The following is a 15,918-nucleotide window of genomic DNA, read 5'->3' as shown; positions in this document are numbered from 1 at the left end:
ATCGGGATGACTCCATCATGAGGTGACTGCTGTTTCTCGCTCACCTAAGTAGTTTTCCTCCTCAGGCCTGGAATGCATATGTTTCTCATTAAGAAAATGTCCAGTATAGCACAGTGGAATTGTTATCTTTGCAAAAGGCTGTGTCTGAGAAGAAAGAGGTTAAAAAATCCAAATATGGGATAAAAATACAGGACTGGCTGTCTCATGGACTGTATTACCATCAAATTCATTAAAGATGTGCAGACAGCTCGTATGCACAAGGCAACTGTAATAAGCGCATCCAGGAAGCCATAAAACAATCTAAACAAACATCTAAGGAACTTCTATTGCTTCAGGAAGGTCAGCGTTCATGATTCCACCATTAGAAAAAGACTGGGCAAATGGTATCCATGGGAGAGTTCCAAACGAAAGGAACATAAAAGCTCATCTCACATTTGCCAAAACACACCTTGATGACCCCCAAGCCTTCTGGTATAATGTTCTATGGACTGATGAGTTAAAAGTGGAACTTTTTGCGTGATATGGGACATGCATCTGGCGAACAAAAGCATTCCACAATAAGAGCATCATTCAACAGTGAAACATGGTGGTGGTAGTGTGACAGTTTGAAGATGCTTTGCTGCTTCAGGTCGACTTATCATTATTGATGAAGCCATGAATTCTGCTCTCTACCAGAAAACCCTGAAGGAGAACGTCTGGGCATCTGCCTGTGATCTGAAGCTCCTATCCAAAGCACAAAAGCAAGTCCATCACTGAATGGCTCAAAAGAAACAAAATGAAGGTTTTGGATTGGCCTGACTTGAACCCCATTGAGGTGTTGTTGCAGGAAGGGCAGTTTATACTCAGAAACGATCAAATGGAGCTGAATTAAAACAATTTTGTGGGCCAAAATTCCTCCACAGCGATGTGAAAGACTGATCTCCAGATCTACTGGAGACTAAAGACTGATCTACTGGAGATATTTGGTTGCAGCTAAAGGTGGCACAACCAGTTATTATGTTTAGGGGGCAATTACTTTTTCACATGGGAGATATAGTTGTTGCATAGCCTTTCTTCATTCAACAAATGAACGGATCATTTAAAAGTGTGTTTTGTGTTTCCTCATGTTCTCTTTATCTCATATTACATTTTGTATGAGCATCTGAAACCATTTCGTGTGACAAATATGCAAAATAGAGGAAATCAGAAGGGGGTAAATACTTTTTCATTGGCACTGTAGTCTATAAACAGGAAGGGCCTGGGGAACAGGAAGTGTGGAGGTGTCAGCGTAAAACATGTAACAGAAGCTTGTATGTAATGAAGCTTAGGAAATGCCGATTGTTCACGACTCGTATCGTTAATGTCTGAAATGTACCTGGACCAGAAAATCCTGTCATACCTGGACATGCCGAGATATCACATTTTTTTAAACATCTCCCTCAGAACGCGTCTCATGACACAAATTTATCAGTAGTGGTTTCAGGAATTGGTATTCCCTGACGGTAAAAGAACAGAGTAAGATAAGCCATGTTGCATTGGTTAACACACTGTCTGGTAGCTATGAGGTTTGAGTGTAACTAAAAATGTATCTGTGTTTAAAAGTAATTACACTTACCCCAAAAGCAGTAAAGATATTATTAAATAAATCAGCTGATTAGCAGCCCTAGACCTAGGATCGAACAAACGCCGATGTAAAAGACAAACGCATTAGACCTGCAACTTTATTCTTGATCAGTAGGTGATTTTTGTGAATGCATGTTCAAAGCAGTGCTGTGATACACACAAGTCCAAGCAAACGTTCATACACACATTTCACACACAACGGATAAATCAGGGCCTAGTACGCTAGCCATGCTGTTACACAGCATTCCCTTGTGGATAATCTTGAGCTTCCTAAACATAAGTGAGTGAGTTAAACTGCAGGTCCCTAAGATGCCCCACATCACACACGTAATACTATACACAAGGGTTTAACCGGATAAGAATACACTATTCAGACTGAACAGATCACGTGTCCTAAACAAATACAAACACAGATACGAACTTTAGGCAGAGTATTTTTGGTTCTTGCTTTTGTTTCTTGATCTGGGAAAGACAGCATTCTTTAGAGGCTTATAAAGTCACATTATATAGAAGTTAGAAAGCTTGCCAGGACATCAGGTTCAGGAGTTGAATACAGTTATGTTCTGTAGGTAAATAAGTAATTTGTCAATGAAAATGACTTCTTTTTTCAACAGCTCTGTTTTTTTCAGTGTTTCGTAGCATTTCCAGGGCACAGTGGTAGTGTTCACATTTTAAAAAAACAAAACACCTTTCTGGTATAGACCACACCCACTTCCAGTTTACACCCACTTTACAGCCGAATTCAAAATCATACACAAATATTTTCAGCACAAAACAGACACAGATAATGGCATTGTGTTTCACCCCTGCTACACGGGAAGGGAAAGTAGATTTTCATAACAGCCCATGCACAGGGAACTCGCTTGCTTATTTACATTCAGGGGTCACATTTATCAAGCGTGCAAATTCGTGTTTCTGTGCAGAGAGTGTGATTTGTGATGTTATTCTTGGGCATGAAGCTGTGCGTATATTTACTATCTACTTTATATATTAACTCCTCCTGACCATGTGATGCTGAAACCGCTAGTGGGCAAAAAGTGCAATCTCGGGTGAACTGATTATGAGGTTGGAGTGTATTCAAAATACAACACAATACAATTTGGATTTATAAGGCAACAATTCGATATTCAATGATACTACGCTATATCTGCTAAAACAGGAATTGCATTTAGTATCCTCCAAATGATATGTGACCAAATTTGTTCAGAATATGGGTTAGGCCTACTGTTATTCTGCAAATGGTGGTGATGTAGAGAAGGACTATTTTAAGTTTCAGGGATCAGAATTACAGGCAAATCAACTTGCTAACTTCAGTTTATAAATACAAATTATTTTTTACACACCAGTTGTCTGTCCTTTTTCAATAATAATCCAATTATAATCAATTTGTGAGTGTTGCCTCAATTCTTTTCAATTTCCCATAAGTAATTGGGGCAATAGATTGCACACATGTAACTTTAAATCTCCTTTTTAAAGGGAAGTTGTCGCATATTTAGCGATTTGTGGGTTTCTTTATGTAAATGAGTGTGGCTGTGCATGACCGTGTGTACACAAGTGTGATAAACGCTGATGAATGAGAGTCTTGTGACTTTGTATGAACTGATAAGCAATCATTTTTTATAATGATGAGTGAAGGAGCAATAAGTGCTTCTTCACTCATGATAAAAAAAACACTACAAAGACACACAGTGTAGTTATTTCTCCAAACAACTACATCACCAGCTGATTTTACAGCATACACAATGGGCCTCATTTATCGAGCTGGATATGAATGAATTTATCTGTAAATAGTTCGTAGGAGGAGTTACATAAGAAATGTGCTATTCATGAGAATCCTAATACTTCGGAAAAATGTTCGTATAATAAATAAATACATGTTCGTTCCTACAAAAGCTCTTGAGTTTGTGTAACTTGAAGCCAACATAAATCTATACAATAAGACAAATAAGACCAATCATGCAATTAAACCGTGCCACTGCAATAGAAGAAAGCCTTTATTTGTCACATATACGTTACAGTACAGTGAAATTGTTCTCTAATGCTGCAGTAGAAAAGGACGACAGGCTGCAGTAGCTCAGATGGCATATACTGTAAATCAGTTCTGTTTACCAAGGCATCTTCTTTTAACGCTGTACACCACTAAGAGCCCGCACTAAGGGACCTATAAGTGAGCGATCTGGTATGTCTCAACCTGCACTGTGCTGTACACTCCCTAGTGTGCATGAATACATCTGACTTCCTTACGATACATGCTTTCCTACTTTTACAACACAGCATCGGGAAGAGTGCTGTGCACGAGAGGCTGAAGTGTGTGAGAGGCTGACGTGTGTGTGAGGCTGACGTGTGTGTGAGGCTGAAGTGTGCGAGAGGATGAGGTGTGCGAAAGGCTGGAGAGCACGTGAGCATGAGACACAGTCACCATACCACTAAAAGAATTAAACATACTAGTTTACCTGTGTGATGAGCTTTTCCTTTCTCCTCACTTAATTCACACCTAATTCACCTTTTCTGTAATTTTTTAGGTGCTGTTCCGCTGCTAAATAATATTTTTATACCACAGTGCAGTTGAATTCTTGAATCTGACTGGTCAGAAGGTGTGTAAATTTTGTAAATCTGGCAGTTGCACACACCCAAAAAAAAACATGCGGCCCAGTGTGTGTTCATTATCAGTTACCATATGCTCGTGCGAGTCAGTGTATCTGCTCAATCCCTTTTCGAAGAAAAATATCAGCTCCAGAATTATCAGTGCCCTTTAGGAAAATGGGAAAAAATTTCAATAAGATAAAATATTATAAATCTGAATCAACACAGAAGTGGTTTTGGGAGCACAAAATGTGGGAGGCATCTCCACAACCACATCTGAACCCTACTGAAAAACCTGTGCCCTAATTATCCACATGTGAAGATACTGATCATTCTGAAAGTGAAAGTGTTTACTGTACTTGAGGACAGTATCACACCAGTCCAGGAAATTATCCCTATCCCAGCTCTAACTGTCTACTTCCTGTTCACTTCCTGATTTTAGACTATAACTCTACAATCTTAGATTAAAACCTACCATGCTCAACAAACTACTACAAAGTTTTGACATTACTGGCTTTAGACATTTAGTTGTGCCGTTTGATTACTCTTTTGGATTATCCTGCTGTTTGGTTATCTCATGCCTCATTATTCTTTTGGGTTTGGAGTTCTGGATTGTGTTTGTCTGCTTCGTCTACCTGGATTCTGTAATTAAACTCCTCTGTACATGGATCTTCAACGTCCTCGTGAGCCTGGTCGGTTACAGAGAGTTTTATTTTTAAAGGAATGCTGTGTAAAAATAAAGCTGTACAGTAAACCCATAGGTTCAGTCTCACTTTGTCCTGGTGTGGGTCACGGTTACGGTGGATCCGGAGCCTGTCCTGGGCGTGAGTAGGGATCGGATGGCAGTTCATCACCGTGTAATGTATATATTCATATACTCATTTTCTTAAAGGCTGCCAGTAACCATGGAGTTGAATATATACAGGATTATAACACAAAATAAGGTTGTAATACTGACCGAAACATGTACAAAGTCAGGTACTGTGATTAATACATTTGATTTGATACATATGATTAATACATTAATGCATAAATGTATTGAGGTATTCTGAAAACGCTTTGATTTACCTCATGGTTACCCATGAAGAAGAGCTGTGCTTTCGTTAACGTGAGAAATGGACATGAGAAGTGTCAGGAGCTGGACTAGAAAAAAACAAGGTGTTAGGGTACACTCAGTAACATCGTTACGCTGTTTATTAATGACCTTTTCCCAAGTGTCAGATTTCCTGCTCAGTCCAGAGGTACTGTCCAAACAACCAGAGCTGGTAATGCAATAGTTCCAACCCAGCTGACGCATCTCACTGTCAGTGCATTCAGTCACTTTTATCCTTATTTGACTCTAAAGCACCTGGAGGGCAGAAATAAAGCACATCATTTGTATTTGTTCACAAAGATAACATGATTCTGATCATTTCTTTCCATCAGTCTTTGTCAATCATTTTTTATTTCTTAGCTTTGACATTCCCACTTCATTATGTAGTGTAAAATGTTCTCACATTTCTTGGCAGTTATACAGCCATGCAAATTAATCACTGTTCCTGAGATGGCTGGCTATATCATTACAGTTGCATCATCATGTTTAATCACGCTGACTGACACTGTGGGTTGATGAGACCATGTGGCCTTCTCCTAACATCAACATGTCTCGCGATAAGCAGGAAGGTCAAATGTGACTCATTAGGGCATATTTCCATTTCTAATTAGTCTAAAATGTGTTGGGTTTAAAGCTGTATTTGGTGAATAGCAGCATAAGCACATAACGTGCATGCAATATTAATTTTTTGTGTCAGAGGTGCTTGTTGAATTCTGTGGTATTTTCCGAAGCCATCATATTGACCAACTCTCCTCTGAAGTTTGCTGTTAGTTCATCTAGCAAGCATTGTCATAATTCCTTAGCAGAAAACAGTTTTGCTGTTTTGGTAACTAATAAATGATTTATGTTTACACTTGTGTATTTAGTTATACACTAATCTATATGGCCAAAAGTTATGTGTATCAAAGAATTCCTTTTACATGTGGGTCAGTTATTTTGTCCACTACTTGTCTGTTTCCAGCAAAAATCCTGCACTGGAATACTTTCCCCAAAACTACTAGGAATCAGTTCACGCTCTGCTAGCTGACATTAACTCTGAGCCACACTAGCATTTTGTGTGAAATGCCTGCCATGGTCTGAGCAAGAGGCAAAGTATCTCTAAGTGCTAGGCACAGAAGTTAACACTGGAAGTGTAGAATTATGTATGTGGGTCTCGGTTTGTGTGTGCAAGTACTCGAAAAGCACTCAGTGATTTGTGGGTCAGTGTCAATCAGGTGGGAGGCCAAGAAGACTTGACCATCTGCTGTTATCAGACTGCTCACACTCCCATCTGTTTCTGACACCCACCATGCTCTGTGCTCCTAAGCTCTAATAATGCTAATAGCAGAGGAATGCATGTGTGGGTGCGGACCAGCAGACCACATGCACGCATGTTTGGAGAAATTCTCCTCTTGTGTGGTAGACAATAAGAAAAGTGCAACTGTAGCTCATTTCTAGGAGTCATCATATGCCACTCACATACCTTATCATGCTTACACACACACACACACACACACACACGCACTTACTCCTTGAGGAATCCCAGATATAGCTGTTGAGGATCTCCCCCATGATGTAGTACAGGCTGGTGAGTGCTGTGAGGCAGATGAAGAAGGCGACTCTGGCCACCGTGTCAATGTGCTCTAACAGTGGGTACACCCAGACTCCCGTCACGTTATACACCCAACACATCCTCAAAGAGAGAGAAAAGGAGACTGTTACATGTCATACATACTTGTAGCCTTACGACATTGGTTTCTGTCCTTCTGTCTGTCTGACCCGCTGCGTGAAAGGCTGCAGAATCAGTCACTGGAGTGTCAATGTGTCTACCAGGACCATCTCAGCATTTCAGACACTGCTCCTATTGTTTCTCTAAAGAACCTCTTACTCAGAGTATGCAGTCATCTTGTGCAAGTGGATTCGTCTGCTCAAGCCCTTATGATGAAAACATGATATAAAGTCAACTCCAGGATTACTGGCACACTTCAGGGGAATGAGCAAAATGAAAGCTACCATCAAGCGTACCTGTTTTTGTACCTTTAGTGTGTGTTTTTTCACTGGGAAGGTGTATGTAGTGCACTTTGAACTAGATTTGGACTAAAAGTTGGTCCAATTATGTACCTTAAATTATTTTCAAAGGTGAAATCTACATACCAAAGTCACAAAAGACGTCTCCTTCATGGTACCCCAGCAACAAGGCCAAGTTTATTTCTGAGAGTATAGGAGTTATTCATTTTATAAACCCATATTTTGCTCATTTTTATGAAGGATGCTTGTAATTCTTGTAATTTGAGTTATCTATTAAAGTCATCAGCTAATATACTAGATATATAACTGCACCAGGTACCAAAGAACAGATCATTCTGTGTTGTTATATCAGTCTGTTCAATAATAATGGAACTAATACTAATAATGTAATTGTTAGTTATTAGCTAACCTCCTTAATTGCTTAACTGCTGGTTTTCTTTCGAGCGATCCTGGTAAAAGTTGCATGGAGTGTTAGTGCATTTTGAACATATATTTCTAGCTACACTGATTAGCATCGTATGGCACAGCAACATGCAGAAGCTGTGTGTATGTTGAGTCTGGTTTAATATAACACAGCGTGTCTGAAAAGTCAGGAACCACTGGGAACATGTCGAGAAAAATCCATAAGAACATGATACAGTGGCGGAGGAAATGCAGAGAGAGAGTAAGGGTGAACTCGTAGAGCACATGTTGTAAATAATAAATACAAAATTAAGTACATGTAGTTTTACTCTCATTGGTTCTTGACATTTCAGACACCCTGTAAATTAAAATTTAATTTCACTGTCCTGTTATTTTTGCTGCCTACTATAGGAGGAAAAGGAGTTATTTTTGTTGTATTATGCAAATGAGGTTTCTCTGCCTGCTAACCTAAAACTAATGCGACAGGTGAGACAGATACAGAAGACGGTTAAATATCTGACTCCAATTTATAATTGTGCTGAAATTGAATTATCTGGTTTCAGTTAATAAAGTTAGTAAAACTGAAAAAAAAAAAAACTTAACATGTTGAAAAGGTATTCTCTCCCTGTCATTGTTTGATAATATACACCCAACTTTGTATAAATCTCTTGATCTGAAACATAAAGCTTTTCACTAAAAGCTCACCAAATGTGGGCCAAATGGCAAAAAAAACAAGGCTGCAGGAAAGGAAAGGAGGAAAGAAGTCTGTGACTTTAATGTCTGTGGTTGGGGTAAAAGGGGAGCTGATGTAAACACATCCCTAACTGAGATCCTAACATTGATGTCACCGCTACCAAATATAGTCCTGCCCAAAAACAACAACTTTCTTTCTTTTTTTTCAGAATCTATAGCTAGTAGTTGAAAAGTGGCTTTAAGTAAATTTCTCAGAAGCAAGATGTTAGATTTATTTTTAGCGGGTACAAATCTATACTGTCCTCCTCACCAGCTCAGCTTTTTGTTTAAAGAGCAATCACAACGTGCGTTTTCGTCCATTACAGTACTCCTCACTGTTTACTACGGGCCCCACTCCACCCTGTTCACCCCTGAACATTTTTTTCATAAATTGGCTTCTAACAAACTATAATCCAAGCTTTAATCTATTGTAAGTGTGATTTTAGTTAGCAAGGAAAGTCCCATTGTTTATCACAGCTAACCTAATCACCAAGCGAACAAATTTGGACACAACAAGGATTTAACTAAAGGCAAGTTTAACTGAACATGGATAATTAACTCAGCAGCTGTGTTAAAGTCAACTAGATTTGAAGTGATTTTGAGCGTTTACATTCCTGCCTCTCATTAGCTACATTTACTCTAATCTACTGCCTGGAAATCTGTTAATAATCCGAATGATGAATCGGAATAGAAAATGTTCATGTGTACACCTCATTCAAAAAATAAAAATGCAATATTTCGAGAATAAAGTCGGAATCCTATGATAAAACGGTGCATATCAGAGCAACTTTTTGTGTGTTAAAATGAGGGATGTTTGGTGAAATAATTGTCTCTGGTGTTGAAGGAGAAATCTCAGTGGTCATCTTCAAGGCTGTTGATGGTAACATCTGCGTGCCATTAAGTAAGAGGTGTGTATTTTCACAGGAGACAATAAGAATGATAATCAATATGATGGATCCTTAAGGAGTGGAGCTCCGGTGCGCTCGGCGTCGAGCCCCAGTGCATTATGGTGTATGGACTTGTGTGATAAAGCCTTATAGTGAGTCCATATTCCATACCACATTGTGGGCTTGATTGCTGTAGTGAGTGAACTGGAGCTACAGATGTAACCATCGAGAGCCTTGAAGGTCACCAATGACTGCAATTTCTCCTTCAAGAAAAGATTCGCGTCCAAGTTCGTGTTTCTTGCTGAATCGTTTCAAGGTTCTAATACTAATAATAATCTGATGCTGATGCACCAGAAGATTTTCTTTATTTGTAAAGTACTTCTTTATTTTTGTTGCTCTGTTATGCACCATTCTGTCATAGCATTACGACTTTATTCTCAAATATTTACGACTTTATTCTCAAAAACTTGTATTTTTATTTTTTTTAAGAGTCCTGTGTTACAGATTTGAATCTATCTAAAATATATTACGTGCATTTAAATAAATATGGTCTACAGACTGTTCAGTTTAGGAAACATATACACAGTTGTACACTGTGTTCAATAAACTGGATAACTTCTATTAATGAATGATTAAATGTGATTGGCTCTTACTTTCTTCCTGTGAAACATGATTGGACATTATTGTTTCTGTGACACAGAATTTGGTTCCTGCTGCAGTACAAACAGAAAGCTCCAATTTTTACCTTCTCCATGTTGCCGGAACGCCATTCCGGATCATTCCGGCTCACTTTATCCCCTGCTTTTACCATATCCAGAAAGATTAGGTCATATTGTTATGGAAAAAAAATCCTGAAACCTTGAATATATTGCAGAGGGCTTGTGTACAGAAAGGCCTGACACTCTGTTATGTTAAATCATCCACACACATCCACTGGTGTAATGAAGACAGCACAGTGATAGTCAGTGAAGGTATTTACCAAAGAACATATCCCACACAGAAGCTGCACACAGCCAAGAGGCCACACACCCTGCTGGGATAGAGATGATGTGTGGTTCTCATCTCGATGATGATGAAAGGAAGCACCGTCGTATGCTGGGGAGGAGGGAAAGAAATTAGAATCCTCACCAAAATGAAATACATGGTTACAGGGTTATTATAAAATTACAACAGTGTCATGGGAAAGTGCTTTCTATGTTCAACCTTCCTGTCACATTCACTAGAGGTTCCTAAGATATCTGCATCCTCCAACACCTCCAACTCGTTCAGCTAGATATTATGTTAAAGGTTTAATAGGCCAATATAAATTAGAAATGTTATCGAGTGTTCATTTAGTGTTAGTACTCATGATCCGCCTGCCTGAACTTTTCCTTTAATATTTGCTAGCAGAACCAGAGAGGGCTGATTTTCCCCTCCATGCCATTTCACTCAATTAAACTGGGCCACCCCTCCTTCCTTCCCTCCTTCCTTCCAGCACAAACATCACACCGGGCTAATGGCGGCGTTCATGACTCACTTTCCTCAACAGACCAGCTGTGTTATTGTCATGACGTCAGCCATTACTTTAAGTCTTAGACTGCTTAAAAAAAATTATACCGTTCTGAAAAACATCTATTGTTTCGTCGATCAAACAGGTTGAAGCCGCCAAGAAGACTGACTGACTCAGACGGCACCTGAGCTAGCTTCTGGAAAATGGGAGCACAGGAAAACGAGCGCTCCCATTTGGTCACTATTCTCCAAAAACTATTACTGACCATACTTTCAGCAAGTGTTTTTAATGGCAGCATCCTTTGCCTTGAAACAGTGTATGAGGTGGAAATGGTTTCCGAGTGGAGATGTATGAACCTGTCTGAAATTACATGACATTGTATAAATATATGTAGTTTTATTTATTTGTGAATGGTTATGAAAATGTTTGCTCTTATGGTGATTCAGTAATCATCTACAGATAGCACAGTGTGTGAAAACTACTCATGTCATGATAAATGCCCCTTAAAAAGAGCACTTAAATATATGGGCTCTGTATTGGGGTGCCTTAAGTTTAATATATCTCCACAGGAAAAAAAAAAATCATTGGTGATGATCCAGCTTCAGAATGCTTTTTGGATCTTTGATATCTATCTGTCTGAGTGATAGTCATCACACCTAACACACCCTAACATCACATAACCCCGCACATAGACTGTGGCTCAATGGAGCAATGTTATATACTGACTCCAAGAATGTATCTGTATGTAATCCTTACATAAGTGACTCCATTTAATGCACTTTTGAATGGCTAAACTGTGGCAAGCTTTGCTTTCTTGTGATCTTTGGCATTACTAGTTATTTTGTGAAAGGTATTTGCTCGGTAGCTGAACCCTCGTCAATCACTCCGAACATTTTGGACAAAGTATTTCATTTTCCATTATAATAGACCTGAATGTGTACAAATTTCAGAGCTGGGATTATAATCTAGTATAATCCATGTAGTCAAGGTCTACGAACCTTAGTTTGCTGATGTGTTCTGCAACTCAGTCCTTAAAGCACAACCACGGGGCTTGGTGTGGGCATGAGAGTGTTCCTGATTTAGATGTTACTTGCTTTATCAAACATCTGCCTGTCTTATCCTGCTGAGAGGATCAGCTGGCTGCGACGCATGGTGGAGTCTGTAGTACACGTATGAAGGCTGGCCAGCAGAAAGCTGCTGGAGGGGATAGTGTGTCAGGGAGAGTGCTCCCAAGGTCAGGGCTTATATTTCTCCAACTGGCCTCCTAGGCTGTTCCTGACACACTACCAGCTGACAGAAGAGCTCACATGACACCACAGCCCATCTCCCCTCTATCAGCACTGAAATCCCTGCTAAATACCTCTTGGTGGGTCAGGGTTGGGGTGAGGTTACGTGCTGCATGCATTTTCCATGTACAAGTGTGATTGTGCAGTTTGTGTCTCGCAAAGCCGGACTGTGCACTAGAGATATAAACAAATACAAATCCATGATTCAGATAATGTGTCCTAAATTAATACAAATACACATCCAAACATGACTTTGACATTTTTTTAATGTATTTTATTATGCATTTTTTTTAAAGCTTGCCAGAAAGCTTCAGACTAGGTGTGTGCATCAGGATCCTGCAGACTGAAACAAAAAAATTTAGCTTTTTACTTTTTTTTTTTTTTTTTTTTTTTTAAAGTTCAGCACATCCAGTTGCCAGGTTTTAGCAAAATTTCCACCTCAATTTTTACTGATGACCAATTTTTTTTTTCATATTTCTGCATAAACAAAAGAAATATATTCATTTACTGAGCCACTGCTTCATATAGCCCATGCAAACTATGCACACTGTATGTTTTAAAAAATATTGCACAACCTGTACGCTCATGTTTTTCTTCATTCTTAAATAATTCCTCTCCATCATGTTGTCCATCGTATACTGACCTTCCTTCTCCCAAAGTCATTATAATGAAATGCCACTTGAAGGACGCCATTTTGACAGAAACACTGTGACTGCATCCCAGTTTTATAGATTCTGATCTCGTATCCAGCCATTTTTTCTGGTGTCATATTATTAGATGGCTATTGCTGTAAACTGTAGCCTAAATAACAGCTTCTTGAATTGGGAAAGATGTAATTTTGAAACTTGAATAAAGCTATGTTCTGAAATTTGCTATTTGCTGTTATAATTTGTGAATGAAAAATGACCTCTTTTTCCACCAGCCCTGTTCTTTTAGTGTTTTCTAGTATTTCCAGGGTATAGTGGCAGTGTTAATTAAAAAAATAAATCTGGTGTAGACCCTGCCCACTTCTGGTTTAAATCTGAGTATGAAAACAGATATGATATTTGAGCACTAAATATTTACAGAAATAGATAATGGCATTGTGTTACACTGCTACTGTGCACAATCCAGATATAAAGATATGCTTTATTTTAGCCCCCATCTTAGTTTAAAGTGGCAGCTCTCTTTCTCTGACCACCAGGCAGAGACGTTCTTGTGGTTTTGCTGTGCACACCAGGACAGTCTGTGGAAAATTCCTTTCTACAAAACAGCATAACGTACCCTTAAGACCCTTAACTATAAGAAGAACAGGCACATGTTTACACGGTTTCACTTCTACAACAATGATAGGGCACAATCCACTTCTGTTTAGCGCTTGCCAACACGCTTTAGTCATTTTGACTAAAACACATGCTATTTAAACTACTTTAAATGTTATGGAAAAGCATGAGTCAGATTTCCCTAGTTTATTTCGTGACGATGAAGGTGGGTTATTTTGATGTTGTGATTTCACACGTTCATTGTGCATTGGGTATCAGTGAGCACTAGCAGAAGAATTAACACAAATGTTTCCATATTCAGAGTGAAAGTTAGTTACTCATTTGTCAGAAATGTTCACAGGAGCCCAGAACTCCAAGTGTGAGAGCGAATGATTTCACAGCTCTTCTGAGTCAGGACCTCCGTGTTGGCTTTTGGAGCAGCGGTTTAAAAAAAAAGCCGTGAAGCAGTCATCTTTCACTGGGTCAAGAGAAGTAAATATTTTTGTAGTTATCAAGGATGAGCTGGTGAGCCAGCAGCTATGAGTCCATTTTAATGATGGGGTTTGGCTGGAGCAGTCTATCCTAGCAACTTTTCCAGGCTCAGCACGGCACTTAAATCACGAGTCCAGGACGATATTGTGCACTGCCAAGCCCTAAAAGGCAGTGAAATAGAAGTATAATTGAAAAACAGACCTGCAATTATTGATCTTTTTTAAGTATTCACAAAAAAAGCAAAGGAAATAGCTAAGCTGAGAGCACACAGGGGAAAAAAGAGGGAAAATGATTTTTTTTCCCCGAGGGGAATCAATATCGCTGAACATCGTCTTTTTTTTTTTTTTTTTTTTTTTTTTTTTTGCACTGCTGTGGTTGTTGGAGACTTGAATTTTTTTCCGATCTGCTAACTAAATCTGTCTCCTGCTCCCCCTCCGAAAAACACATCTGTTTCCTCTGATCCATATACAATTGTGCCAGGCTGAATCACATTTTCTGTCAGCTGGTTCTACTCCAGCTCTCCCGAGTGGTGCACTGTCGACTTCAGATGTGAACTCTATGTTGTCACTACGAAAAGGTCAAAGAAAGACTGATTCTGTTTAAGAATGCAGCCTTTTGGTAATCAGAAAGTCATCAGTCATTAACACAGCTGTACCCATTCTGTTTATTACCAGCAGGTCATGTTGGAACAACACACTGTAATGTTGTAAGCTGGTCTGAAATGGGTGTATGTTTTCATCATCTTGCCAGTTATAGACCCCTGTCCTCTCAGTGTCTCGTCTATAAACCAGCAGAGAAAGGGCATTTCTATTTTCATTGGAGTTTTAGTTCAGATCAAACTCAGACGTTGTGCCATTTTTGCTGCTTAGGTGCACTATAATGAGCCAACAGACACAGTGACGATACCCAACACTTCCTTAATTTGTGTCGAACTGCTTTCACACTTGAAATGGAGTTCATTTAGCACCTGATTTGGATGTAGGTGCAGTTGATTTGGCCCATATCTAGATTTCAATGACATGTTCACACCTGCCCAAACCAAACAAACTAAGGACGCCTATGTACCTTGGTTCAAAATAACAGAAACAATTCACATACTGTAGGTGTGAAGGCACTGTAAGTGTTAAGAGTGCTAAGATAACTGTGTATGTAGATCAATCTAATGTTATGTATTGTATTATGTATTGGCTTCTATTCAGACCTGGCATCTTAAGTAGCTGGCTTACTGTATATTCCAAATTTACATCAAATAACTTTACATTTAAAAATGAAAAAATTAAAAAAGACTAATATGCTGACGGGCGACACAGTGGTGCAGGGGGTAGTGCTGCCACCTCACAGCTCCAGGGCCCCCGGTTTGATCCTGACCTCGGGTTACTGGCTGAGTGGAGTTCTCTATGTTCTCTCCATGTCCCCATGTGGAAGTGAGGTTCAGGGGAACCACCACAAGCAGGAACTAATAAAGCTGAACTGACAACTCGTGTCATATAATCATTTCCACTTATTTTCTAAGTAGATTTAAACAGTTAAACGTTTCAAGAGGCGAGACGGCACAGATGGAGCGTAAATTCAGAAACATTGGAACAATTCTTGAGGTTTTCAACATGATATATTTCCAAAATCCAAAAAGGTTTTGACTATGTACGTGTGTAAGAAAAATATCTATATCATATTCTAAAGAAGCAGTGTGTACTCTTGTGTCAAGACTGACTTAAAACCGTTTTAAACAAACCGTTTTGACAGGGTGGGTAATTTGGGAGACATATTTTACTTTCTTCCTCAAAGACACATTTAAAATGTTAGTTACTTAATCATGGCATTCATAAAAAAAATTTCAATAACAAATTCCTCATCAATATATTCTATTATACGAACACTGAGTTAAATTTACTACATAACATCTTATAATCCTACAACCAAACCTGTAATCCAAATCTTTGAAAATCTTAAATTCATAACTAAAAGGTAAGTAACATTTTATAATATATTTCTTGCAATGGCAGCGTAATACAGGATTAAAAAAATAAACATCAGCATTAATCTCTAAACTTACATGAACTCAGAGCACTGAGTGAAAATCTTTACATGCTAAGGCCCGAGTAAT

The 15,918-nt window shown here is 38.9% G+C and overlaps 1 protein-coding gene across 3 annotated transcripts in view; it reads right to left on the bottom strand.

Annotated features, from left to right (window-relative positions):
• Nucleotides 1–4,878: 4,878 nt before the first annotated feature.
• Nucleotides 4,879–15,918, bottom strand: part of aig1 (androgen-induced 1 (H. sapiens)) — a 37,710-nt gene continuing 26,670 nt past the window's right edge. For 2 of the 3 annotated variants that reach the window (XM_034301824.2, XM_026917437.3), the window contains exons 4-6: nt 10,286–10,401; nt 6,787–6,950; nt 4,879–5,533 (exon numbers count right to left, since the gene is read on the bottom strand). In XM_034301824.2, the coding sequence (XP_034157715.1) occupies nt 5,499–5,533; nt 6,787–6,950; nt 10,286–10,401 (315 nt within the window). In that variant the 3' untranslated portion in view covers nt 4,879–5,498. Of the gene's footprint in view, nt 5,534–6,786; nt 6,951–10,285; nt 10,402–11,708; nt 12,256–15,918 lie in introns of those variants that run through there. The other variant, XM_053231820.1, reaches the window with a different exon arrangement.

This window comes from Pangasianodon hypophthalmus, chromosome 30 (genome assembly GCF_027358585.1).
Source record: "Pangasianodon hypophthalmus isolate fPanHyp1 chromosome 30, fPanHyp1.pri, whole genome shotgun sequence".
Classification (NCBI taxonomy): domain Eukaryota; kingdom Metazoa; phylum Chordata; class Actinopteri; order Siluriformes; family Pangasiidae; genus Pangasianodon; species Pangasianodon hypophthalmus.
The sequence above is the reverse complement of the archived record's forward strand: the minus strand, read 5'-3'. Positions and strand labels throughout refer to the sequence as shown.